Source organism: Ochotona curzoniae, unplaced genomic scaffold (assembly GCF_017591425.1).
Source record: "Ochotona curzoniae isolate NIBS_2020 unplaced genomic scaffold, NIBS_Ocur_1.0 contig_2469, whole genome shotgun sequence".
NCBI classification, from domain to species: Eukaryota; Metazoa; Chordata; class Mammalia; order Lagomorpha; family Ochotonidae; genus Ochotona; species Ochotona curzoniae.
Genome location: NW_024465471.1, coordinates 1,164,996 through 1,190,422, shown reverse-complemented (window position 1 = coordinate 1,190,422; position 25,427 = coordinate 1,164,996). Strand labels below are relative to the sequence as shown.

General features: G+C 46.0%; 1 protein-coding gene across 5 annotated transcripts; it reads left to right on the top strand.

The window, feature by feature from the left end:
• The first annotated feature begins 234 nt into the window (after nt 1-234).
• Nucleotides 235-25,302, top strand: MPP1 (membrane palmitoylated protein 1). Of its 5 annotated transcripts, XM_040974655.1 has the most exons (13): nt 404-465; nt 7,191-7,304; nt 11,971-12,096; nt 12,696-12,774; nt 14,723-14,808; nt 17,854-17,922; nt 18,821-19,017; nt 20,063-20,169; nt 22,202-22,282; nt 22,816-22,896; nt 24,004-24,206; nt 24,368-24,442; nt 24,703-25,302. In XM_040974655.1, the coding sequence occupies exons 2-13, from the start codon at nt 7,251-7,253 to the stop codon at nt 24,877-24,879; spliced, it is 1,335 nt and encodes a 444-aa protein (XP_040830589.1). In that variant the 5' UTR covers nt 404-465; nt 7,191-7,250; the 3' UTR covers nt 24,880-25,302. The 5 variants fall into 5 exon arrangements, with proteins under 5 accessions (XP_040830590.1, XP_040830588.1, XP_040830591.1 ...); XM_040974656.1 differs by lacking the exon at nt 7,191-7,304 and having other exon boundaries at nt 235-465; nt 18,881-19,017; XM_040974654.1 differs by lacking the exon at nt 7,191-7,304 and having other exon boundaries at nt 235-465.
• Nucleotides 25,303-25,427: the final 125 nt, after the last annotated feature.

Sequence of the window (25,427 nt, the reverse complement as noted above, 5' to 3'; positions counted from 1 at the left end):
CAGAAGCTGGGGACGTTCTCCAGGTTTTTCATTCTTCCGGGATTAACCGAGCAGCTGCGTGAGCTCAGAGCCGGTACCTTCCTCCGCGCCGAAAGGGCAGCTACCGCGCACAGGATGGATGCAGGAGTGGGCGGGTTTACGGGTGGGGGCAAGAGGCGGCGGTGGGCGGGGCGTGGGCGGGGCGTGGGCGGGGCGTGGGCGGGGCTCCTCCCACGGCCTCCCGCCGCGCAGCTTGCGGGGTGGTGACAGGCCCAGAAGCGCCAAGTCCCTGCCGCCTCCGCAGACTGCGCGGCGGCTCAGGCCTGGGCCCTCGCACTTGCAGCGGTGTCGCCTCCCGCAGCCCCGCGGCCAGGCCTCTGTAAGATGACGCTCAAGGCGAGCGAGGGCGAGGGAGGGGGCAGCATGCGCTCGGCGCTCTCTGACCTCTACCTGGAGCACTTGCTGCAGAAACGCAACCGGCCAGAGGTGAGCGGGCCCCGTGAGTCTTCTGGGTGCGAGGCCAGCCTGATCAGCCGCCTTTGGGACTTGCTTTGCTCGCGGCTCTGTCTCCGGGAGGGTGCGTCCCCGGGGAGCTTGTCCTTGAAGGTCTCGTTGCCGGGATGGAGGCCCGCAGTAGCTTTCAGGGTGGGGGCTCGGCGAGCGTGCACCGGGATTCGTGCGGGACTCCCGAGTGCGGTGTATGCGAGGAACGTCCGCAGCATACCAGTCTGGAGGCCGAGGCCACGGCCCGCACAGAAGGCTCTTTAAGGTCAACGAAAACTTAGCCGTGGACTCGAGTCCTACAGCAGACGTACTTAAAGAGCACATTCCTGCGCTGCTTGGTGGCTGCCGAGGCGCCTGGGTTTGAGTCAACAGCCAGGGGAGCCAACTTCTGCTTGCAAAGTGCTCACTCACTCTCCCAGTCAGGCAGGTTCCTCTGTGCTCCCCTCTGGGCAGCCCGCGTGCGCTGAAGGGTGGGAACAGGAATGCAGATTTGGGAGGTGAAACTGCAGGTAGAATTCCAGAGAGGGTCAGTAAATAGCTGTCTTCAAAGGTGTCCTCAGGGAAGATGGTTTCTATTTGTTGTGTAGCAGGTCCCTAGCACACTCAGTGCCTCACAGTGCTGTAAGCACTTTCTTGATCTCATCTACCCAGGGGTATAGATGGAAGCCAGCAAGCTGGTTGCCAGGGGAATCTCTCAGGCAGGGGCACAGCCACACGGATGGTCTCTTCCCTCCTGTACCCTTCAACCAAGCAGTGTAGCTTGGAGAGTTTATCAAGACAGATGCACACACAAAGATCATACAGACAGGCATATATGTACATTGACGAACCAACACCAGAATACCATCCAATTGCGTTTAAAACCCTACTTTCTCTGCTTCTTTCAGGTTAATGATGCTCAGACTCAGTTCTTTAGGTAGCTAATAAGTGGCTCCTCACAAACGTTGGTTGGATTAATTAATAAACTAAAAGATGGGCTTTTACAGTGACTTCCCAAATTCAAAGAAAATTACACCAAAGATCAGTAAAAGAAGTGGGTCTTTAGAAGCAACTGGATGGTATCCTGCTCTTGGTATGCATCTGTGATAATCACCTCTATATGTATCTATAATTAATAAATGAAAAGGAAGACATTAAAGTGACTTGGAAGTTTTGCTATGTAATATACACCACTAAAGTCACTTGGTTTCCCATAAACTTGGACATGTGCTGTTTTTTCTTCCACACTCAATGCTCACTTGAGTGCACTTTCTTTTTTGTTTGTTGTTGTTGTTGTTTATTTTTACGGGAAAGGCAGATTTGCAGAGAGAAGGAAAGACAGAGAAAGAGATCATGCATTCACTGGTTCACTTCCCAAATAGCTGTAATGGCTGGAGCTGAGCTAATCAGAAGCCAGGATCCAGAAGCTTCTTCTGGGTCTCCCACGCAGGTGCAGGGTCCCAAAGCTTTGGGCCGTCCTCCACTGCTTTCCCAGGCCACAGGCAGGGAGCTGGGTGGGAAGTGGAGCACGCAGGACATGAACTGGTGCCCAAATGGGATCCCAGCTCTTGCAAAGGAAGATTTAGCCTACTGGGCCATCATACCGGACTCACTTGATTTCACTTTGTGGAATTTATTTTGAACAGTTTTATTGAGATATATTTACATATAATAGAATTCACCAATTACTTCTGTGCAGTTTGATGAATATACAATCATGTAGCTACTGCTATAATCGTGAACAGATTTGCATCATTCTAGAAAGTTCCCTAGTAGCCTTTGCCATAAGTCTCCTTCTACGTGGAGCATGGCAACCACTAATCTATCACCATACGTTTGTCTTGTTTAGAATCGTGTATAAGTTGAATAATAAACATGTATAGTATTTTATGTCTGCTCCCTCATCTGTGAAACATTATGTGCTATTTTCAAAAGAGGTCCTTTGATTACTACAGCAGTTCTGTTTGCATACTCTCTGAGGAAACAGCAGTTTTCACTGGGCTGTGAGTTTATCCTACTATATCATACATAATTATATAATTTGTTTATGGTCTTACTCCAAAAATTTAAATAGGATGGACTATGGAAAATTGCTAACCCCTTGAATAAAATAACATGCTGATCTAGCAAGGTGCACATCAGCTTGGTGAGGGCAGCTCGAGGTCCCCTTTCCCTCTGGGAGTTTTACCACTCTTGACTGCAACACGAGGCTCTGACTCATTTGCTGTGTGGCTTTCGGCAAGCTGCTGAAGGGCTCTGGGCCTTAGGTTTCTCTTCTCTCTGCATTGATTCTTAGGGTATCAGCTGCAGCACTATGCCACTTTCTGATGCAATAATGATTGAAGATGTATGAAGTAAATAAGGCGAGACACACATGTACAAATTAAGGTAGCAAGGCAGGGGCTGTGATAGAGGCAGTATCACTGGACCCTACATTGTGCTGTATTCAGTATGGGTAACTAGCACTGCAGGTAGGCACTAAGGTTGTTGTTGAATGCCTGACATTGGCATACCTGTGAGCTGGGTCTGGGGGCAGGTTGGGATGAGCTAAGCTGTAGCATGGGTGTGCCCAAAGCTGATGATATGAGGAACAGACCAGGCTAGACTGCAATACATGCCAGCACACATGGAAACTGAGCTAAGGGCAGGCCTGGTGGGTTTATTGTGGGTTTGCTCCAACTAGACTACAACACCCACTGGTGTGCATAAAGACCAGGCCTATGGTGTGCTGGTCTGGGCTAGGCCACAACACCCATCACTTCACATGAGAGATGAGGTGGGATGTAGAACTGACCTGGCAGGTACAGTCATAGGTATGTGTGTTGGCTGGTGTGTGTGACAGATTGAACCTGACCCTGCACTAGCTGATGTGGACAAGAATCAAGTCTGAGGTCACCTCAGGTGAAGCTTTTTGAGAGACTCCCCAACTAGATGGTTGGACTCAAACCCAAGCCACAGGGAAAAATCACAATATATGTGGTATGACCTTAGAGTGCATGTGTCAGGCCTGGGCCTCCTCAGTTGCTGCTCCCTGTGCAGTGGACAGCACGCCCAGGTGCACACAGGAGACATGATGGCCAGCTCATCTAGGCCAGCTAGGGACACTGAGTATCTCATCAGACATTGGAAAGCAGACCAGGTAGAACCACTCTCCTGGCCAAGCTTTGCAGCAAGTATCTGGGTCTGTGGATGCACTAAGGTGGACTTGGTCAGCCAATAGACCTTGGGAAGATTCTCTCAAGCCTGGAGCAATGAAACCAACAACTTTTCAGAACTATCAAAACCACTCACATAACACCCTCAGAACATTCTTCCCCATATCAGGGTCTCTAAGGTGTCATCACATGACTGTCTCCTATTCCTAGATGCTAAGGTAGTTTGACAACAAGGAGTGGCTCCCGTCCCTCACCCTCCCACCTCCACCCCTGCCCAACAGGACACAGGAGAAAAACAATTGAAACACTTGTTCTACTCACCTGCCTGCATACGTCGACCTTCCCCGCATGGCCATGCATCCCTTGAACTATGTAAACAACATTCAAAAATTAAATAGTTAAAGAAACAAGAATGACGAATCGTGGTTCCAAAGTTGACTAGGGGTGGAGGTGGGGAGTATGTGGCGCTAGAAGTGGAAGCAAAAGAAATAAAATCCTGAATTAGGAAGCCAGAAGATAACTTTCATAATTTGAAATTTTCTTTTCTGGTTTTTCACTTTTTTCCTTTTTTTCTTCATATGAAGAAGTATATGTATGCAAAACACCTGAGTAAGTTTTTCCTCCCAAGTCATTTTCCCTGAGGATTTTCCCTGCGAAGCCTTTTATGCTTTATCCCCTCCCCACCCACCCCCATAACATGCAGCCCCACCCCCATAGCATGCAGCCCCACCCCCATAGCATGCAGCCCCACCCCCATAACATGCAGCCCCACCCCCATAACATGCAGCAGCAGCTTCAAAAATTCTGTCAAAGCAACATGTTATTCATGCCCCGACACAAGGCTACCTCATAGACACTCAAGTCCGCCCTTTCACTCCTGAAGCCTGATACTTGGACAGCTTTCTTAATCATTTTGTGCTTCTGGATGTTGAGCATAAATGGGAGTATAAGTGACATGGCTGCCATTATCTGCATACAGGTGGCTGAGTTCAATGGCGGGCAGTGTGGGGAGTCAAGAACAGGTACCTGGGTTTGCAGTCCTGGGTTTCTTCTCTGTACAACTTGGTTTTCCTGTTTTTCTTGAGTGGAGGAGAAGCCTTTGCTTGTGTACACAGTGCACTGGGCAGATAAAGTCATCGGAGGCTTGACCTTTGCATGGGTTCTTAGACCTTCCGCTCTCCGCAGTCCTTATCATGTAGTTAAACAGTGCTAATCTCTTTAGAAAACCTTGAAGCACTCTTAGTTTTATCAGTTTGTCTCTCTTCCCTCCACCTCCCCCCTAAAAATGGCCCAGGACATTGCCATTGCAAGGAACTGGGCTTCGCTAGTTGGGTCAGGCTGGCAACTTCCACACTCCACTGTCTCCTTCTGTTACCACACCCTCTAGCTTTCCCTGTGGCAGTCATTGGCCAAGAGCTCAACTGTGGGCTAAAACAGCGTCCTTTTTTTCTGATTCTATTACTTGTTCTTAATGCAACTGTAGTTGCCCCTGCTCTGTTCAGCCCCACCACTGCTCACCCCCTGCCAAGTTTGTTTTTAAAGTTCAACTTCCTTTGAGCAACTGCCTCTGTCCTTTGAACTCCGGTGCAGATGTTTCCTCCGAAGGGGGTTTCATAGAGGCAGGCGTCGCCTCCCCAGCCAGTCTGCGGTATTAAAGACCAGAGGCTGCAGGGCAAAGGCCATGATTGGGGTTGCAGATGAGTGTTTACCCCATTCCTACGGAATTTAAGATCTCATCCGAAACTTCAACCTTGCTTGATGTTGGTTGGGGGAAGAGCTGCCATAGCCCTGAGGCCCTCTGTGTCCACTGGAGATGGCAGGAGACAATTTTGAGGGTAACTTGTAAAGCTTGTAAAGAAGCCTTTTGTGAAATGGAATCAAGATAGATTCCATTTCTTATTTGGTCTTTATTGTTTGTTCAATGTTGCTCCTGCTATTCATGTAAAGTGAGATCGCAAAAAAGCTGGCCCTCCATTTTGGAAAGTTTCAGGAACACATGGGCAAGTTCATGGTAGGAAAACTGCTTTGCGTTTGGAAGCCTTGTTCTTGGGAACTGCTTCTTCAGTTGCCGTGCTGGAGGTTTTAGTTTTTCTTAGTCATCATTTGCAGCTGCTGGTGAGTGTGGTAGTGACTCTTAGTCATCGTGAAGCAGGATGTCTGGCTGGATAAGCACATTTGTAAGACCAACCTCTGGGATAGCAGCACTTGAACTTTTCTGGCAAGAACACGCTCTACTTCTAGTAAAATTTGCTGAGTCCTTCACTTTAAAGGCTGACATGGTAAAAAAAAAAAAACAATCATTGTAATAAAGCTGAGTAAGACAAATACAAGGTAAGGGTGCCAATTTATCTTTGATTTAGCTACATGGTGAACACCTGATGATGTTGCATGTATATTTTCCCCTGCTTTCAGAGGTCACTTTGTGTTCTGTGGATTAAGACTTGCTGCTCTTCCGTTTTCTAGAACATTATGTAAGGCTGTAGCAAGACTGGAGACACAGGCAAGCCATCCTAAGTGGGTGTAACAGATCGCACTGCTTTGAATTTGCATTTCTCCATAGTGGGTAATCATGTGCCGTCCTTAGGGTTCCCTTGGTGAATATTGAACATTCCTATTTTAGAAAATACGCTTTTCTATTTGAATATCAGAGTCACAGGGAGAGAGAGAGAGAGAGATTTTATCCACTGGTTCACTCCCAGAATGGCCGCAACACTATACAATGCCAGCCACTGTATTTTATAGAATATGTGATTTTCAAATGCTTTCTCCCAGTCTGTAGTTTGCATTTTTATTATCTTCACATGGGCTTTCATGTGAAAACCAGAAGATTTTAATTTCGACATGGTCTAATTTGCTGCCAGTTGCCAGGGTTCTGTGGAGCCTTAGACTGCAATTATTTTCACAGTTTTTCTTTTCTTTTAAAGCTGTATTGTTTTACATTTTACACTTAAGTCCATTTTTAGGTTTACATTTGTTTATAAATTATTTTGGAGTTCTCTTTTCTGTTGCATTGATTCTTCTTTATAATTTTTTTCAGAATTATTTTTAGCTATTCATGGTCTATGCCTTTTCATCATGTTTCTGATTTTTTAATGGTTAAGTTGTCTAGAGCTGCTTAAAGTATAACCTATGTATTCAGGTGAGTGAAAACAGTCAAATGTGAGAAAAATAATACCTACACGCATACTGGTGGCGTACCAGTGGCAGTGAGGGACATCAGAGCCAGGGCCACCTGGAGAGCAGGTGCCTGACCCTTTAGGGTTCTTTATAACTCAGAGTCTCTTGATTTTTTACTAAACAGAACAAAAATACGTGGTCAAAATAAATGAGCTGTGTGGATCATTACCTGTAAAAGATTGTTATTAGTGGCCCTTTCCCTTCACTGCCTTGCTCTCTTTTTCTCTCTCAAGTCCTAGAATCTACTATGTGTCCCTTCGTGTTGTCATGGTACTAACACTTACAATCTGTCCCTTAGCTATAATTGCTTCATGATGTGTCATATGGATTCTAAAAAGTGGAAACCACATCTTGTTTGGAATGGCACAATGCCCAACTAATTTGTTTTCTTTCCAGTCAACTTTCCCCAACTCTGGCTAATGAGAAAACTAACTTGTCCCCTGTGAAAGTACTGGGATGATGCAGCTGGCCTGGGCATTTTCCTTCACTGACTTGAAAGTGGAGCTCATGGTCAGAGTGGCAGCTGTTCCATGTACCTTGCAACCCTGATCCTCACTTATTTCAGGGATTCGCAGCCCTGAGCCCATTAACCCATTGTGTCCTGGTACCGTTCTCCCCTCAGCAGATTCCTCCACTGTGCTCCTTAATCAATGATGGGTCCCCCCATCTACTTTCCATCTTCTAGAAAATTACTGATAGTTGTCATACTTCTTGAAAATATCTTCTTCTTTTTTGTGTGTTTCTATTTCCCTCCTACTCTTTACTGTCATTTTAACCAAGTGTGTTGAGGAGGGGGAAGGGAGTCACAGGGAGATATGCTGCAAAACTTGGACTGCCAGCTTGACCCAGAGTCACAACCCCTTTGAGAAAATTCCATCTTTCCCAGGAAAAGCACTGTGGTCACAGATCCTGCAGGAATCATAAGCTTTCCTTAGAGGCATGCTTGAGGAGTTAGTAAAACATCCAGGGTTCACGCTCTGACAGTGTGTGCATTTTTCGTGAAACGTTTGCACCAGATTTGCAACTTCTGCTTTTGTCTTTCATTAAGTCTTTGATTAAAGTAATGCCAGCACACAGTACATAATTTTGAAGTTACCAGAGGGCATGTAGTGGAAACAATTTCCTTCTCCATCCATCCTTCCACAGAAGCAACCGGATATACTAGACATTTATAAGCACACGTAAATATCTTCATTTTTATGTGGCTGCCTTTTCTCACATTGGAGTTGTATGAAATTCTGGTTTCCACATACAATCCTGTCTTAGCCAACCTGCTCTTATGGTACTGCCATGTGACTGGCCATCATGTGAGTTTTTAAAGTCTTACTTGCCAGACAAGGCAGTTTCTCTTTTTCAGTACTTCCCTTTAGTGACATCACTTAATGACAAATACTATTTTTAAACCTCACAATCTTGTCAAACTTTCTACTGAACCTCAGAAAACATGTAGTACTTGAAAATGAAAAAGCAGCCCCAGGCTATCCCTTCTCTAACTGGCCAGACTGACTTTGCTTTAGCATTTTTTTCCCCGAGGTATATGGGGAAATTGTTCGGATTTCCACTTGACCTTCCCTATTGTGATAGCTCTTACTCCAAACTACTTGGCTGTGGTTTTTTTTAATATAAATTTTTTTATAATGATTGCGTGGTTGATCATGGTGGGAAAGATGAAGGTTTAGAAAAAATTGGATGAACTCACTGCTTCCAAATTTGCTACTTCTTGTTTCTGGGGTACCAGGCGAGACAAAGGGGGAAGCCACACATGAGTTTCCACCTGTCCCAGTCCCCAGGGATGAGGAACCACCACCTCATATCAACTCAGAGCCTCCATGTAGACATATTCCGCGAGTTCTGCCCAAGTGATTTGGATAGTTCTGCAATGCTGTCAGTTTCACCCTCCCAATGCCCATTGGCTGACATAGTAAGCCTCACGTCTCCATTCACCAAGATTTTTTGCTGTCATCATTTGTTTGGGTGGTTGTCCAGTTTGTTCTGTTCTCCTTCTTCTGCTACAGCACAAAATGAGCTGCCATATTCTCCTTTTACAACAAGGTCTATGACCCCTGCTCTGCCTTTTTCATTCAGTAGGGCGGACATGTTCTTGCAGGTGAGTCCAAGGACCCTAGCCAAGTGTCCCAAGCCCGCCACCCATCCCTGGGGCTCACAAGCCCGGCAGCCACCTAGTAGGCCCTGGTTGTGGTAGACAAGCATTTGGGAAGTGAATCAGTGAATAGAGATTCTCCCCTTTTTCCCTTGCTCCCTCCCTCGTTCTTCTTAAATAAACAAAAACACATTTTGCAAAATGTCAAGGTCAAGATAGGTATTTAGCCTAGTGGTTGAGAAGCCAATCCATGCCTGCATCCTGGGTTTGATGGCCAGTTGCAGCTCATGCAGATCCTGGAACACAGAAGGTGGTGGAGCAAGTGGCTGGGTCCCTGACACTCACACAGGAGAACTCAATAGAGTCCCTGGCTCCTGAATTTTGCCTCAGCTGTTGCAGGTATTTGAGGATAAGCCCACAGATTAAAACAAAAACAAAACAAAAACCTCTCTCTTTCTCTTTGTCTCCACACTTATTCTTCCACCCCCACCAAGGCTCTCAAATGAATTTTTAAAACTTTTTTGAGAAACTGCAGTTCATGAAAGACAAAGGAAGACTGAGGATGTTCTCTGAATTATGTCGGACTACGGAGGTTAGCTCTTGTTCTGGGGGGAAATGTATAGCTGTAAATGCATTATGACGACAGCTGATGAAATGTTAATGCAGAGGACTACGTGATAATATCAGTACTGAATGTTCAGTTTTGTGAATGTTGTTGTTCTCAGAAAATAAAAAGCATTTAGAGGTAAAAGATGGTTGAAAATTTAGATTCATTTAAATAATGCTATAATTCATGACTGTGCATGTCTTTTGGTGCATATGGGAGTGGAGTGGCTGGACTGTGGGAATGTCTGCTGTGGCTGCCTTTATTACAGAGCCTCAGTGTGATTTCCTAGTTTATCCTCAGGGGAGGCTTTGTGCTTCTCCACTTTATGGCTTGCCTTTTCACTCTGTTAATGGCATCTTCACCCAATTTTTTTTCTTTTTGCCAATTTTCAAACATATGGAAAAGATGAACAAATTTTGTAATGGCATACATATAGCTGTGTTTCCTAGATTCTATCATTGGTTGCTTTATTGTACATCTATTGCAAAATCATTCGTCTACCCGCTTTTCTTTTCTTTATATTGCAAAGGTGGTAGAGGTCAATATTTGCCTTTGGCTCTTTTAAATTTTTGAAATAAAATTTACACACAGTGACATGCACAAATATTAACTGTACCATTGGATTAATTCTATCAAGTACAAACAACCATGTAAGCAACTCTGTCCAGAAATACATGGCCAGCATTCCAGAGAGTTCTTTCAAACCATTTCCCAGTCAATCCTTTCCTGGTCATATCAGGGGCAACCAAAGTTTTCATTTCTTTCTACAATAGTTCTGCTTGTTCTAAACTTTCATATGGAGAGGGAAGAAGCAGAGGGGGAGGGGAAAACTCTATACATACCAAATCGTGTCATGGAAAATAATAATAAATATAAGAAACTTCATGTAAATTATGTCATACAATTTACACTCTTTTAGTCAGCATGCTTCTGGAGTCCATCCATGTTGCTCCTCGTTTGATTCTTCTCATTACTCAGCACTATTCTGTCATATGGGTAGAATACAATTGCTTTATGCATTTTCCTGTGGTTTAACATCTGGGATGTATCCATGTTTTGGCTATCTTGAGCATAAGGCAATTGTAAGCAGTCATGTACAAGTATTTTTCTAGTCATATGTTTATTCTCCTAGACCACAGCACAGATATTGTTGGCCCAGAGGGTTAGGTAACTATTGGAATGCTCAAGTTCAAGTCCTGGTTGTACATGATTCCGGGAGGCAGCAATGATGTTCATGTGACTGTGTCCCTTACCATCCAGATGGGAGGCCCAGAAGGAATTCTAGGCACGTGGCTTTTGTTTTGGCCCAGCCATGGCTATGGTGGCCATTTGGGGAGTCAAACACTGGGCAGAAGATATTTCTCTCTCTCAAGTGGAATATAAATGAACATTAAAAAAAAGTTTCCAGGGCCCGGCTCAATGGCACAGTGGTTAAGGTCCTCACCTTGCACACCCGGATCCCATATGGGCGCCGGTTCTAATCCCAGCAGCTCCACTTCCCATCCAGCTCCCTGCCTGTGGCCTGGGAAAGCAGTGGAGGACGGCTCAAGGCTTTGGGACCCTGCACCCGCGTGGGAGACCCGGAAGAGCTCCTGGCTCCTGGCTTAGGATCAGCATAAAATCGGCCATTGTGGTCACTTGGGGAGTGAATCATCGGACGGAAGATCTTCCTCTCTGTCTCTCCTCTCTGAATATCCACCTTTCCAATAAAAATAAAATAAATCATTAAAAAAAGTTTCCAAGGGGCTCTTTTGTTGTTTTTTGTTTGTTTGTTTGTTTTTTAAATATTTATTTTCATTACAAAGTCAGATATACAGAGAGCAGGAGAGCCAGAGAGGAAGATCTTCCTTCCAATAATTCACTCCCCAAGTGGCTGCAACGGCCGGTGCTGCACCGATCCAAAGCCAGGAGCCAGGAACTTCCTCCAGGTCTCCCACACGGGTGCAGGGTCCCAAGGCTTTGAGCTGTCCTCCACTGCTTTCCCAGGCCACAAGCAGGGAGCTGGATGGGAAGTAGAGCTGCCAGGGTTAGAACCGGCGCCCATATGGGATCCCAGCACGTTAAAGGCAAGGATTTTAGCCACTAGGCCATGGCTCCAGGCCCAACGGACAGGTAAGCTTTAATCTCACCAGGTAGCAGGCAGGGGTCTGGGGTAATCACCTCCAGAGATGAATTTTTTTTTTAACCTTAGATAAAATTAGTTATTTGGTTTTATAACTTTTTCTCTGAAATGTTGTTTACTAAATGTTTGGCTGTCTCAGTCAGGACTCGATGTGCTTTCGGATTTGTAGTTGTTAAAAGTTCATTGCTGAGCGGGCTACCTTACATCAATACCTTACGTCAATATATGTTGCTATTAGAAATAGTTTCACAGCCATCGAAGTGGAACTTGATGCCAAACTGATGATCCAGCTGAGTTCTCTGATGCTCTCGGGTTAGACTGACCTTGCGTTTGCTGTTGTTGATAGGCTGTGTCTCACCAACTGAACGCTGTGCCTGACATGCACACCAACGGAGCTGCTGAGCAGGCAGAGGGGCGGGAAGTACGCAAAGTGCGCCTCATACAGTTTGAGAAGGTCACGGAGGAGCCCATGGTAAGCCCTCGTGATGTTGTCTGCTTCCCATGGGTCATCAGGTCACAAGAGTGAACACAGAAGGCTTCCCAGGGGGTTTGGGAATAAGCCGTCTCCCATATTGTGTCTCTGGGTGTCCACTTCAAGAACCTCCTCAAAGTATGCTTTATTCCTATTCTGGTTGAGGGTTATCCTGGGTATAGACAGAACATATTTTTAATGAAAAATTGCTGCAAGTTGTTTTAAAGCAGATCTCAGAGATTAAAATAAGACGGAGTGGTGTTGGTGCTGTAGAGCATTCCTTAAGAGCGCTGCAAGCCCCAGCAGCCCCAGTTAATGCACGGGACCGGGGTGACCACGTGCCTCGGCCTGCAGCCATTGCGACACATGGATAGCGCTCCAAGCTCTAAGGCTCATCAGCCTGGCTCGTGCTCAGCTGTCTCAAGCCTGTGCGGAGTCAAACAGTGGGTAGAAGATTTCTCTCTCTCTCTTTCTCTCTCTCATTTCTACCCCAACTCATTACTCTGCCTTTTACATTAATCAAATAGTCTTTAAATTAAAGCATTAATCAAATAGTCTTTAAATTAAAAGCCCTTAGTGCGTCGTTACGTTTCTTTCAGGGAATAACTCTGAAGCTGAATGAAAGGCAGTCCTGCACTGTCGCCAGGATTCTCCATGGTGGCATGATTCACAGGCAAGGTACTTCGTGGGGGGCATGTTTTATTGAGAGATTAATCATTTATTGTGAGTGCAGTGGTGTGAGACATGAAGCAGCACTTTTGTGAATGTGACGATTCTTGCAGTTTAGTACCTGGCTCTGTGGAATGATTGTATCCTAAGAGCTCACCGTGCTTTGTGGAGCAGCACCGTCTCGCCCTCTCCTGCTGTTTGCCCCGGTGAACATTTGAGCAGTTAGATTTTGAATGCGCAGCAGTGAAGAAGCTGGATCAGCTCTATCCTCCAAGAGCTGACAGTTGCTACCGTACCTCGTGAATGTGACGCCTCCATCAGTTTTGAGGCACTGGTTCGGACAGTGATGAAAGAACAGAATCATATGAGAAAATACAGCATGTTCTTCACCGCTAACAGTTGGCCTTACCACATGATTCAGCCCATAATCTATGCCTGGCACTTTTCTCAAGACTGAGATAATACTTATTTTAAAAAGAATACTTTGGGGACTGGTGCAGTGGCCTAGCGGCTAAAATCCTCGCCTTTAACGTGCTGGGATCCCATATGAGCACCGGTTCTAATCCCAGCAGCTCCACTTCCCATCCAGCTCCCTGCCTGTGACCTGGGAAAGCAGCGGAGGACAGCCCAATGCCTTGGGACCCTGTACCCGTGTGGGAGACCTGGAGGAAGTTCCTGGCTCCTGGCTTCGGATCAGTGTAGCACCGGCTGTTGTGCTCACTTGGGGAGTGAATCATCAGACAGAAAATCTTCCTCTCTGTCTCTCCTCCTCTCTATATATCTGACTTTCCAATAAAAAGAAAACAATGCTTTTTATTTTATTTTAAAGATTTATTTTATTTTTTATTGGAAAGGCAGATATACAGAGAGGAGAGACAGAGAGGAAGATCTTCCGTCCGATGACTCACTCCCCAAGTGAGCGCAACGGCCGATGCTATGCTGATCCGAAGCCAGGAGCTTCTTCCGGGTCTCCCACGCGGGTGCAGGGTCCCAAAGCCTTGGGCCGTCCTCCACTGCTTTCCCAGGCCACAGGCAGGGAGCTGGATGGGAAGCAGGGCCGCCAGGATTAGAACCGGCGCCCATATGGGATCCCGGGCGTGCAAGGTGAGGACCTTAACCACTGCGCCACCACACCGGGCCCAACAATGCTTTTTATTAACTCTGACTCTTTATTTAGGCTGTTTTTAATCCAAGTGTGCCTCCACGTGGAATGTAAATATTGATGGACTTTTGACAGCATTTTGGAGTTTTAGCTGAACAACAAAAAAGTGCTGAACTGAAATAGCAAGGACTCCATGCTGGTCTCCCATGTGGTGGCAGGGCCTGCACGCTTGCATCATCTTCCACTACCTTCCTGGCTGCATCAGCAGGAATCTGGGTGGGGAGCTGAGAAGCTGGGACTTGAATCTGCACTCCAATATGGGACCCCAGCATTGCAGGGAACAGCTGAAACCTGCTGCACTACAACATGGGCCCCCGAGGCTGAATGTTTTCAGTTTTGAGCGTTTTACACAGTCTATTGTGCAACACTGCTTTCTTCCTCTTCTTTCTTTTTTAAAGATTTATTTTCCTTGTAAAGTTAGATGTACAGAGAGGAGGAGGGAGTGAGAGGAAGATCTTCCATCTATTGATTCACTCCCCAAGTGGCCACAATGGCCAGAGCTGAGCCAATCTGAAGCCAGCAGCCAGGAGCTCTTCCAGGTCTCCCACGCGGGTGCAGGGTCCCAAGGCATTGGGCTGTCCTCCACTGCTTTCCCAGGCCACAGGCAGGGAGCTGGATGGGAAGTGGAGCTGCTGGGATTAGAACCGGCGCCCATATGGGATCCCGGGTGTGCAAGGCTTCAGCTGCTAGGCTACTGTGTTGGGCCTAACACTGCTTTCTTCTGTGAGTTATAGTGATATTCTCAGCTGAATGTCTGTCTGTTCCTTTGTGGATTAATTTTTCTTTTGGTGGCAGGTTCCCTTCATGTGGGGGATGAGATCTTGGAAATCAATGGCACAAATGTGACAAATCACTCAGTAGATGAGCTGCAAAAGGCAATGGTAGGTATTTTCTGTAAAAAAAAACATTTGTACTTTGTGGAGGGGCTCTTATCTCCCCTGCTGTCTGCTCTTTTTGGGAAATGACAGTTGTCTGCCTTCATTTATTAAAATGACAACTCAGGGTAAATGACTCATAAAGAACATTGCACCAGGAGTCAGAAAACCTAGGTCTTTTTTTAGAAAAAAGAAGTTGTATTCTTGTTATTTATTTATTTGAAAGAGTTACAGGGTGAGGGGGGAAAAGAGAGAGAGAGAGATTTTCTATTTGTTGGTTCACTCCCTGGATGGCCACAAGCATCTGAACCAGGCTGAAAGCAGGAGCTCCATCTAGGTGGCGGGAGCCCTACTCGGGCCATCATTGCCTGTTTTCCTAGGCCTTCAGCAGGGAGCAACTGAGGCATGAACCAGCACCTGTATTGGCTGCCTGCGTTGCAGGTGGCGGCTTGACCTACTGTGCCATAACACTGGCTACAGACCTTGAGCTCTAACGGTAGTGCTGAGACTCCGAGTTCTGAACCACTGTGACCATTTAGGGAGTGAACCAGCAGATGGAAAATCTCTCTCTGTTTCTCCTTGTCTATAATTCTCTCTTTCCAATAAAAATAAATCTTTTAAAAAAGAAAAGATAGTAACTTCATGGCTGGAGGGGATGGGATGAACTGTTGCTCATGGCAGCCGTTCAAGTGGAAGATGGGCCAGCAGCCAGCTAAAGTAACAGTGGCCCAAAGCTGGCACTGTGGCCCAGCTCCTTTTCATAGCCCTGCAGAGGTCTGGGTCACAGCAACGGCAGTTTCCTTTTTCTCTGTCTCCTCTAGCTAGAAAGCAGGTGTGGTTAAATGCCAGGACCTGCCTGTGAGGTTGAGAACTTGCAAGCCCAGTGAATCTTTTAAGGTCAGATCATGGCACTAAGCAGTTTGATTCTAGCTTCAAAATTAGCAAAACAAAACCCTATATTTGCAATACAAGTGATACACGCACGCATTTACTTTTTATTTTTTATTTTGAGAGGAACTACATTTTTTATGGTATATGTGAAATCTGTTCTCCTTATTTTTTTAGTTTAACTGCCACACGTAAGCAAGAACATATGGCATTTGTCTATGTTCAGCTTATTTCACTCAACTGATGTCTTTAAGCCTTTGTTGAACAAGTTGTTAACAATTCTGTACTACTGTGGTTTTAAAGATTTTGTGTCTGCCTTCAAGTGTATGAATGAAGGTGAACATCTATTCATTTCATTATTGCTTATAGCCCTTGCTGACTTTCCTGCTGAATTATGTTCTTGTCACCTTTTATTTGTTGAAAGATTTATTTAGAGCAACATTAAGCCTTTCGCTATAATGTAAATTAAAATAAATTGCATCAAAAAGGAAATAAAATTGGCAGAACAACTAACCAGATAATCAGGAAGCATACCTAAGGCTCAGATGACACCAGCAAGCACCTGTTACGCATCCACAGAGAACGTACTCCTTGCGTGAGCACACAGAGCGTTTGCTAACACAGACCGTAGCTCAGAGATTTAGAAGGATGCAGATGACACAAAGCATGCTATTTTGCCATAATTAAAATTAAATTAGAAAAAAAAAAGAATACATCTGGAAAGTCCTCAAATAGTTGCAAATGAAATAGCACACTTTTAAATTATATAATAAGCCATAGGAGAAATTAAAAACATTGACAATATCTTGGAAATAACTTTCAGGAGTTACAGAATGCCACTAGCTATGCCAAAGGGGGGAATTCATTGCACTGAGTGCCTGTTTTAGAAAAGAAGAAAAGTCTCCAATCAATAGCCTTACCTTCTAACCTCAAGAAATTAGAAAAATAATAAAATGCAAAGAAGCCAGAAGAAAGAAAATTAGCAGTCAGGAATACATTGGACAGGAACTTGGTAAGGGAATTTGAAAGGCAAAGGGAAAGCAGAGGGACAGAAAATGAAGACAGATTGAGAGAGAGAGAAAGAGAAGGAGTGTTTTCCATCCACTGGTGTATCCCCAGATGACTGCAACAGCCAGCACTGAGCCATGTTTGACTGGGTCTCCCACATGTGCAGTCAGAATGCATCCTTCCCAGGTGCGTTAGCAGGCTGCTGGATCAGGATTTGAACTAGTATTCCATAATGGGATGTGCATGTGTTTTAAGTGGCTGCTGAGCCTGCAGATGAAGCCCCCGGGGACTATCCTACAGGGAATCCTAAAGTAAATTACTTAAGCATTGATGCTTTGAAGCATTTCTCCTTATTTCCCTCAATGAATGTTACCAATGTGTAACCAGATACTAGTAGGAATTAATTAAATGGGAAGCTTCTCAAACTAAGTATTCTGGCTGGTAGATGAAGAAGGGATGATAGGATTAGTGTCTCACCCTTTTAGAACTTCTCCTAAATTCACGGACCTAGCAACACGCTGGACCTGAGTCTGAACAAATCTTTTCCTAGATTTAGCTGCTAAGTACTAGATGCTACAGAAGAGTAAGAATCATGGTGCAATATGACGCGCTGAGGTTGTCATCAAATCTATGGGACCAGGGCCCAGTTTCCTCAGACACAACATGCTTCAGGGAAAACCAATAGATGAAAAGAACCTTAAAAGACATGCTCAGGGCCAGCGCTGTGGTTTAGCAGGTTAGGCCTGTGCTTATGATGCTTGCATCCCATATGGGTGTCAATCTGAGTCCCAGCTGCACACCCAGCTCCCTGCTAATGTGCCTGGGAAAGCAGTGAAAGATGGCTCAAGTCCTTGTGACCCTGCCACCAACATGCGAGACCTAGAAGAAGCTCCTCTCTCCCGATTTTAACCTGGCTGTTAGAGCCATTTAGGGAGTGAAACAGATCTCTGTCTCCACAACTCTGTCTTCCTGGCATTTCTCCGTAGTGTAAGGTTGGCATGTGGGGCGTATGGGAGCTTTATGTTAAAAATGTGAACACAGCAGTTGGGAGGGAAAAATTGGGGGTCTTGATTGGGGGGGAGTGACTTTATGAAAACCCTCAATCATCCAGATTAATTTTCCTTACAATTTAATTTCCCCTTTCTTTTTAACTAGAAAGAAACCAAAGGAATCATCTCATTAAAAGTAATTCCTAACCAACAAAATCGTCTTCCTGCTCTACAGGTAGGCAACATCACCATTTATTCCACAGGGTTCAAGGTCATTTTGTCTTGTGTGCTTTAAGATTTGATTGTAAGAGATGTAATTCTAACTTGTGTGTAGCTGCTTGCCTCAGAGTCCCATTATGGAATGTCTGGTGCTCTCTTACTTCAGTTTTTATTGATTTCTTTTCATTTTTTTAAATATTTATTTATTTTTGTTGTGAAGTCAGATATACAGAGAGGAGGAGAGACAGAGAAGAAGATCTTCCATCTGATGATTCACTCCCCAAGTGGCTTCAATGGCCGGTGCTGCACCAGACCCCCCGCCCCTAGGGCTCGCAGACCTGCCCCCATCACAGTTTTTCAGAAGGAAAAAAAAATAGAATAGGGCAGGCGACTCTGCTGGCACACTGGTCTGGTTAACACAGACTTGGCATTGGCCAGGCCCAGGATGCCTGCCAGCTGTTGGCTGCTTTTCTCCCAGCAGTGTAACACTTGCCCAGGTACAATGCAACCTAGGTTGTCATCCACAGCCGGGACTTCCTTTTGTTATTAACATTGTGATGAGAGCGCTTATCCACACGGTGGCACTGGGTGTTTACATCAGTGAAATGTCAGGCAAGGGATATCTACCTTTCACATTTTTGGCACATTGTTTTTCCCTAGAAAACATCTACCAAGTATATTTAAGATGCTCCTGAAAATATGATTTCAAGGAAATGCACATATTTTCACATAGCAGCTGTCAGTACTCTGGGTTGGAAGCAGTTCAACTACTTCAGTGACTTGCTCCCTCTCTGTGTGGAGCCCCGCCGACATCTCTTGCCTTGCTGTTGCTCATTTAATCCTGACGCTGTGTAATTACTTTCTGCTCACTTGGTCAAGTTGCTGCCTGCGGTTTCCTCTTTTTTCTTTTTCAGATGTTCATGAGAGCACAATTTGACTATGATCCCAAAAAAGATAATCTGATTCCTTGCAAGGAGGCGGGACTGAAGTTTGTCACTGGGGACATTATCCAGATCATCAACAAGGATGACAGCAACTGGTGGCAGGGGCGGGTGGAAGGCTCCTCCCAGGAGTCGGCGGGGCTGATCCCTTCCCCTGAGCTGCAAGAATGGTGAGTTGCTTTTGTGCAGGTGGGGTTTCCGGATGGAAAGGACACGTGCCATTTACAAATACTCACGCAGCTTTGAAACCTGGCCCTTTTCTATGGAGTTTGCTTCGGCCAGCAGAATGGGTGGGGGAAACGCCGCAGCCGTGAGCTGTACTAACAGGTCGCACAAAGTGAAGCTGAGTAGCTCTTCACCCTCATGTTGTCTTGTGCTTGCTTAAATGCCTCTCCCATGCCTACTGAGAAAGGGACAGCCCTTGCACGTTAGTGCCCCTTCTGAAGAAATAGTTACCGGTCCCAAGTCAGACTGCTCACTTGTCTCGGGCTGTGCAGCATGGCCATAGCAGTGGTAGAAAAATCCAGCAAACAGTTCCGAGTAGCTGCATATCCAATATTCACCTCCTTTCCATGTCAAGGGTGCTTTTTCACGTACCAGTGTTTTATTTTTAAGCCAGATTTCTGGTCAATCTCATCTCTAGTGAGGTGAAGTTACAACATGGTACCAAACCACAGGATGTGCTCTATAGAAATAAGCATTTAGCGCTAAATCCACAAAAGCAGCACAGCACGGGCACTGGCTGAGATTGGCAGAAAGGTCTGAACATGTTGGTTTTGGCTTCTAGGCCATTGGCAGGGCTAAGTACAAGTGCGGTGCAGTAAATATGCTTTAGTTATACACATGTGCATTTTACATGTGGTTGTACGCATGTACAATCTGCAGTGAGGCAAAGAACATAAAAGAGAGCACAAAGTTCAGAACCACACGGACAGAACCTTCTTTGTGGGCTGGGTTTGCAATCTGCTGGGAGGTACTGGCCACAGACTCAAGGATCCAGGTTGCCATCAGGGGTGGTGCACGGCACTTGGCAGACACATGTGGGCCAGTCAAGCCACATTGAAACATTTGCACTGCCAGGTACTGGCCGGGATACCACCCAAACGTCAGTGGACACAGGGGACGGAGGAGCATGAACCCAGCAGGCCACCGTCCACACAAGCTGGTCTGGCTTGTGGCGCTGAGCCTCTGCTGATCGCTCATCTTTCCCACCAGGCGTGTGGCGAGTGTGGCGCAGTGTGCTCCGAGCGAGGCACCAAGCTGTAGTCCCTTTGGGAAGAAGAAGAAGTACAAAGACAAGTACCTCGCCAAACACAGCTCAAGTAAGCACCCCGGGCCTCTGTGCCCCGGCTCAGGGCAGCACCAGCACCTAACGCGACAGGAGTGGTGTCACAGTGCACCTTATCTGCAAAGTCTGGCATGTCTTTGCTTTCCTTTTGTTCCCCTGTTTTCACAAATTTTCTGCAATCAGAGATAGTGGCTAATTTGGAAGCCTGCTCAACAGCGCACCCTTCAGGTAACCAGTGAGTTTCCTTCCGGTGAGGATGTTTTCTTGGGAATGAATGTTGGCTTGGCTTTTTAACTGGTGTGGTGAACAATAGAAGACATTGCTCAATATCCATGAGGGACTGGCTTTACAACGCCCGTGGGTAACGAAATCTGAATATTCACGTCCCTTTTATACAGTGTAGCTTATTTTTTAAAAGATTTATTTTTATTGGAAACTCAGATATACAGAGAAAGGAGCAGACACAGAGAAAAAGATCTTCTGTCCACTGCTGATTCACTCCCTAAGTGGCCACAGTGGCCAGAGCTGAGCCGATCCAAAGTCAGGAGCCCAGGGCTTCTGCCGGGTCTCCCACGTTTGGGCCATCCTCGACTGCTTTCCCAAGCTACGAACCAGGGAGCTGGATGGGAAGCAGAGCCTCCAGATTATGAACTGGCATCCATATGGATCCTGCCGTGTGCAACATGAGGACGTTAGCCACTAGGCTACCACGCCAGACCCATAAACTGTAGTTTATAGTATAGTTACATTGACTCTCCACACGGTCTCTTACAGACTTTAAATTGTGGATTTATAACACCTAGCACAATGTAAAATGCTGAGTAAATAGCTGTTACAGTGTTTAGGAAATAATAGCAATTAAAACAGTATAAATACAATATTTTTCCCAAATATTTTCTACCTGTAGTTGGTAGAATCCATGGATGCCAAACCCAAGGATACACAGGGTCATACAATTAATTATAAGTTGGTTCAAGAAAATTGTATTTTTTAAAAAAGATTTATTTATTTTTATTACAAAGTCAGATATACAGAGGAGGAGAGACAGAGAGGAAGATCTTCCGTCCGATGATTCACTCCCCAAGTGGCTGCAACGGCCGGTGCTACGCCGATCCGAAGCCAGGAGCCAGGAACTTCCTCCAGGTCTCCCACGCGGGTGCAGGGTCCCAAGGCTTTGGGCCGTCCTCCACTGCTTTCCCAGGCCACAAGCAGGGAGCTGTAAGGGAAGTGGAGCTGCCGGGATTAGAACCGGTGCCCATATGGGATCCTGGTGGGTTCAAGGTGAGGACTTTAGCTGCTAAGCCATGGCGCCGGGCCCGCAAGCAAATTGTACATGGCAAATGAATGCTAATCTATCTTTGCCTTCCATATATTAAGCACTTCCTCTGTATTGGAAACATTCTAGAAAAAATAGAGGCATATTAGGAAGCTTGACAAAAGTAGGTTTGGCCAGAGGATCCGTTGTGATGAGCATTAGGGGCAAAGAGTTGGGGTGAGACCAAGCTTCCCATCAACAGCAGCTCGTTTCGTGAGGGCCACTGCAGCACTTCTAAGTCCCTCTGAGACGGCTCTGCGATGTGGCCCGAGGAGCTGAGAGCTACATCTGTGCGGGAATTGAGAGCTGTGAGGTTGCTGGCAATGTGTAACTGCAGGGCCGCTAGAAAGTTTGACTCAGCTAGATAGCAGAAAAAGTAGAGTCCAGACAATTAGAAACCAAGCAGAATCTTGCCATTCTGCAGTAATGCAAGATCAAATTCAGTTTGTACACAGGATAAATGCTGAGCACAGAGTCAGCAGAACTGGGAGTGGTTAGGGGTCTTCGTGAAGGTCTCGCCCTTCTCTGGTAGTCTAGTTCCTCCCAGCAGGCAGGGTTATGCTTTCAAGACCTAAGTGGGATCATGTTTGCTCCAAACTCCCTCATTGCACTGAAAAACCAATACAGTCCATGCTCCTTTCTCTGCCTGCCCCCAGCATCACACCCAGTCACGCCTCGTTTCTGAGACGTGGCCAGGTTGACTGACGTCAGAGCTCCGCACCGGAACACCGTTGGCTTTTTTTGTCTCTAGTTTTTGACCAGTTGGATGTTGTTTCCTACGAGGAAGTTGTTCGGCTCCCCGCGTTCAAGAGGAAGACCCTGGTGCTGATCGGTATCTTCCCTTTGCCTCCATGTTTGTCATTATGTTCCCGCCTGCCTTGTGTATTCACCTCCAAAAAGCGCAGGGTGGGGAAAAATGTGAGGTTTGGGGCGTTAGGGTTAGTTCTGTCTATACAGAAATTTTAGAATCTAATGGGTTTCCCTAACAAACGAACCTAAGCCACACAAGCGCTGGGAGCAGTCTTCCCACCAAGCAGCAATCTTAACCCGACAGAATTACTCCTCACTCTAAAGCCAGTTGTGTGGCAGGCGGTGCTCCTTCCCTTGCTCACAAAGTGGTAGTTGTTTCCAGGATTTGTACTAAGGTTCTAGTGAACTTTCCAGTAAAATCACTGGCCTGATTCAGTTCTGTCCATTTTGAAGGGTTCCAAAAAATTGACATCCTAAGAAAATAAACAGCCTAGATACAAGACCAAAGCATTTTCTCCCCTTGGCAGTTTCAAAGGCTGGGTTAAAATCCACATCCCACCTCCACCTTGGTCTTCGGGGGAAAGCAATGGAAGCCCCTCTTCTCTCCTCTCGCAGGAGCCAGTGGGGTGGGCCGCAGCCACATCAAGAACGCACTGCTGAGCCAGAATCCAGAGAAGTTCGTGTACCCCGCCCCGTGTGAGTATTTCTGCGTCATCTTGGGGAACCTAAAGGATGGGGCGCTGGCACCACACTTGGCATCTGAGATCCGATAGTGCCCTATTCTTTGTTGTTTTAAAAGAACATTTTGGGGGGCAAAAGATCAAAGCAACTAGCAAAACAAATTTTCTTACTGTTGTCTTCTGTATAACAGAAGCAATATTTTTTAAAATCCTCTTTCAAAGAGTATTGAGCATGTACTGAAGTTCACGCAGGTTGCCGGTTTTCGTTTTCTCATGGTGCTGTCTGCAGTGAGTAGATGTAGTCACTTCTGGGGCATCCCACCCTTGTGTGCTCATTTTCCTAACATGCCTCCCAAGCAAAGCAGTGCGTAGGGAAGGGCCGGCTTACCGGCACCCCTGGGTAGGGAGAGGAGTTGGTGACCAGGCAGCAATTAAACTTGCCATGCCTGGAAGTGAATCTGCAGCATGCGTTCAGACACACTGCTAAGCAGAAGAGAAAGCCAAATTCGAAAGTTGATATTGCTGCTTTGTTTATTCTTTGCTTCTCTTAACTGGACAGTTTACATGTGTGTGAATGAAGTTGTTTCTTCTGTGCAGAACACACCTGGCACTGGGGTGAGGGGTGAGGAAAGTGGAACCAGTTGGCTCCTTCAATGGAAGAGGGAAGGAGAGAAGTTGAAGATTGTATTTCAAATTGCAGTATGTGGGCCATATTTCACTTAGCAGACCTTGTGTGTAACAGAAAGTATGACTTTGAAGAAGATTCTAGCTTTGACCAGTGCCAATTTAAACCACACCAGGGAACTCTTCTTTACAAGTTGTGAAAAGGAAACATTAAGTGCATTTTCAGGAAATCTTGACCATAACCCATAGATCTATTTTCAAAGTATTTTCTGCCATCAGTTCCTAACTTGTGACCCTTAAAATATTCTTGTTTGGTGCCTTGAAACCTACAACTTTGAGGAAAATGGTCACAGAAATTGTCACCTTTGGGCTTTGAGTTCTGAGCAGATGGGTCATTTCCTGGTATGCGTCACCATCTAGTGTCATTCCATGGGAACAACACTTGCATAAGTACCTGGAATACATAACACGTTTGGTGAGGGGTTGGAGTCCTTCACAGATACTACACGACCACCAAGGAAGAGTGAGGAGGACGGGAAGGAGTACCACTTCATCTCAACGGAGGAGATGACCAGGAACATCTCTGCCAACGAGTTCTTGGAGTTTGGCAGCTACCAGGGAAACATGTTCGGCACGAAATTTGAAACAGTACACCAGATTCATAAGCAGGATAAGATTGCCATCCTTGACATTGAACCCCAGGTAGGTAGGCATGGTGAGGCAAGCGTCTATGGATTCAGTCATACAAGGGATGGGGAAGTGGGGCTCTCGAGAAGAAAGCCCAATGCTGCTGTTAGGAAGAAGGTACTATGAGTAAGTCAGCATTTTTCGCTTTTCTTCCCGCCTCCCCCACACTTCCGTAGACTCTGAAGATGGTTCGGACAGCAGAACTTTCACCTTTCATCGTGTTCATTGCACCTACTGACCAGGGTGTTCAGGTGAGCAGGTTGTACAGGTCGTGGGGACTCACTCCAGCCTTTGCTGCTTCCTCCAATGCCAAGAAGCAAATTAAACTAGCCAGGCCAGAACCCATGCTAGGGAAACAAAGAACAGAGCGAAGCTGAGCCCAAGTGGGCAACAGGGAGCCAGGCAACTGCCAAGAGCAACTGTTCCTATAAAACTGCTGCTGGCTTCTCTGGGCTAGAGGGAGAGGGGAAACGTGCACTCTACCTGCTTCACCCAACTCTCTTCTTTGCAGACTGAAGCCCTGCAGCAGCTGCAGAAGGACTCGGATGCCATCCGCAGCCAGTATGCTCACTACTTTGACCTCTCGCTGGTCAATAACGGTGTGGATGAAACCCTTAAGAAACTGCAAGAAGCCTTTGAGCAAGCATGCAGCTCTCCACAGTGGGTGCCTGTCTCATGGGTTTATTAAAGTGGCACACTGTGGAGGAGGCAGTCTTTCCAGCATTCAGAACTCTATTCCTTTTGCTTTAAGACAAATAGCACTGCCGCAACTAGCCCTGTCGCTTCCAGCTCTCTGCAACTATCATAGGCCAATAGAACTAAATTTTCCTGCTCGGGCTTCTTCTGAATGGGTGGGCTTGGGTTTTACCGATCTAGATTCTAAAAGGTGCTGTGGAAGCAAGTGCAGTACAGGTCTGCCCAAGCTGATGCACAAAAGAGCCTGCACTCCTTCACCTTTCATTATCCTTCGCCTTTTATTTGTCTCTTACTTTGGAGAGAGCATTCTGAATGGTAGCCTTCTTCTAAAATGTCAAAATCAAAGAGCTGAGCAATCGAATATCTGCTCTGGAGAAATTCTTAAAAGCAATAAAAATGTTACTGCGTTAAAATACTAATCGTCTGTAACTCTCGAGTTTCTACCTGTAGCGGAAAGCCGAGAAGGAAGCCGTTGCCTCTCCCGCATCCCAGCGGGACTGCAGAGCAACTGTGGCTTTGCCCAGGCCGCACTGTGTGACA

What these genes read in the sequence shown, in the direction of transcription:
- MPP1 (XM_040974654.1), top strand. Translation starts at nt 364, where the DNA reads ATGACGCTCAAGGCGAGCGAGGGCGAGGGAGGGGGCAGCATGCGCTCG. An exon ending in GAAGACCCTGGTGCTGATCG is followed by an intron (nt 22,283 to 22,815) that starts GTATCTTCCCTT and finishes CTCCTCTCGCAG; the next exon opens with GAGCCAGTGGGGTGGGCCGC. An exon ending in CTACTGACCAGGGTGTTCAG is followed by an intron (nt 24,443 to 24,702) that starts GTGAGCAGGTTG and finishes TCTTCTTTGCAG; the next exon opens with ACTGAAGCCCTGCAGCAGCT.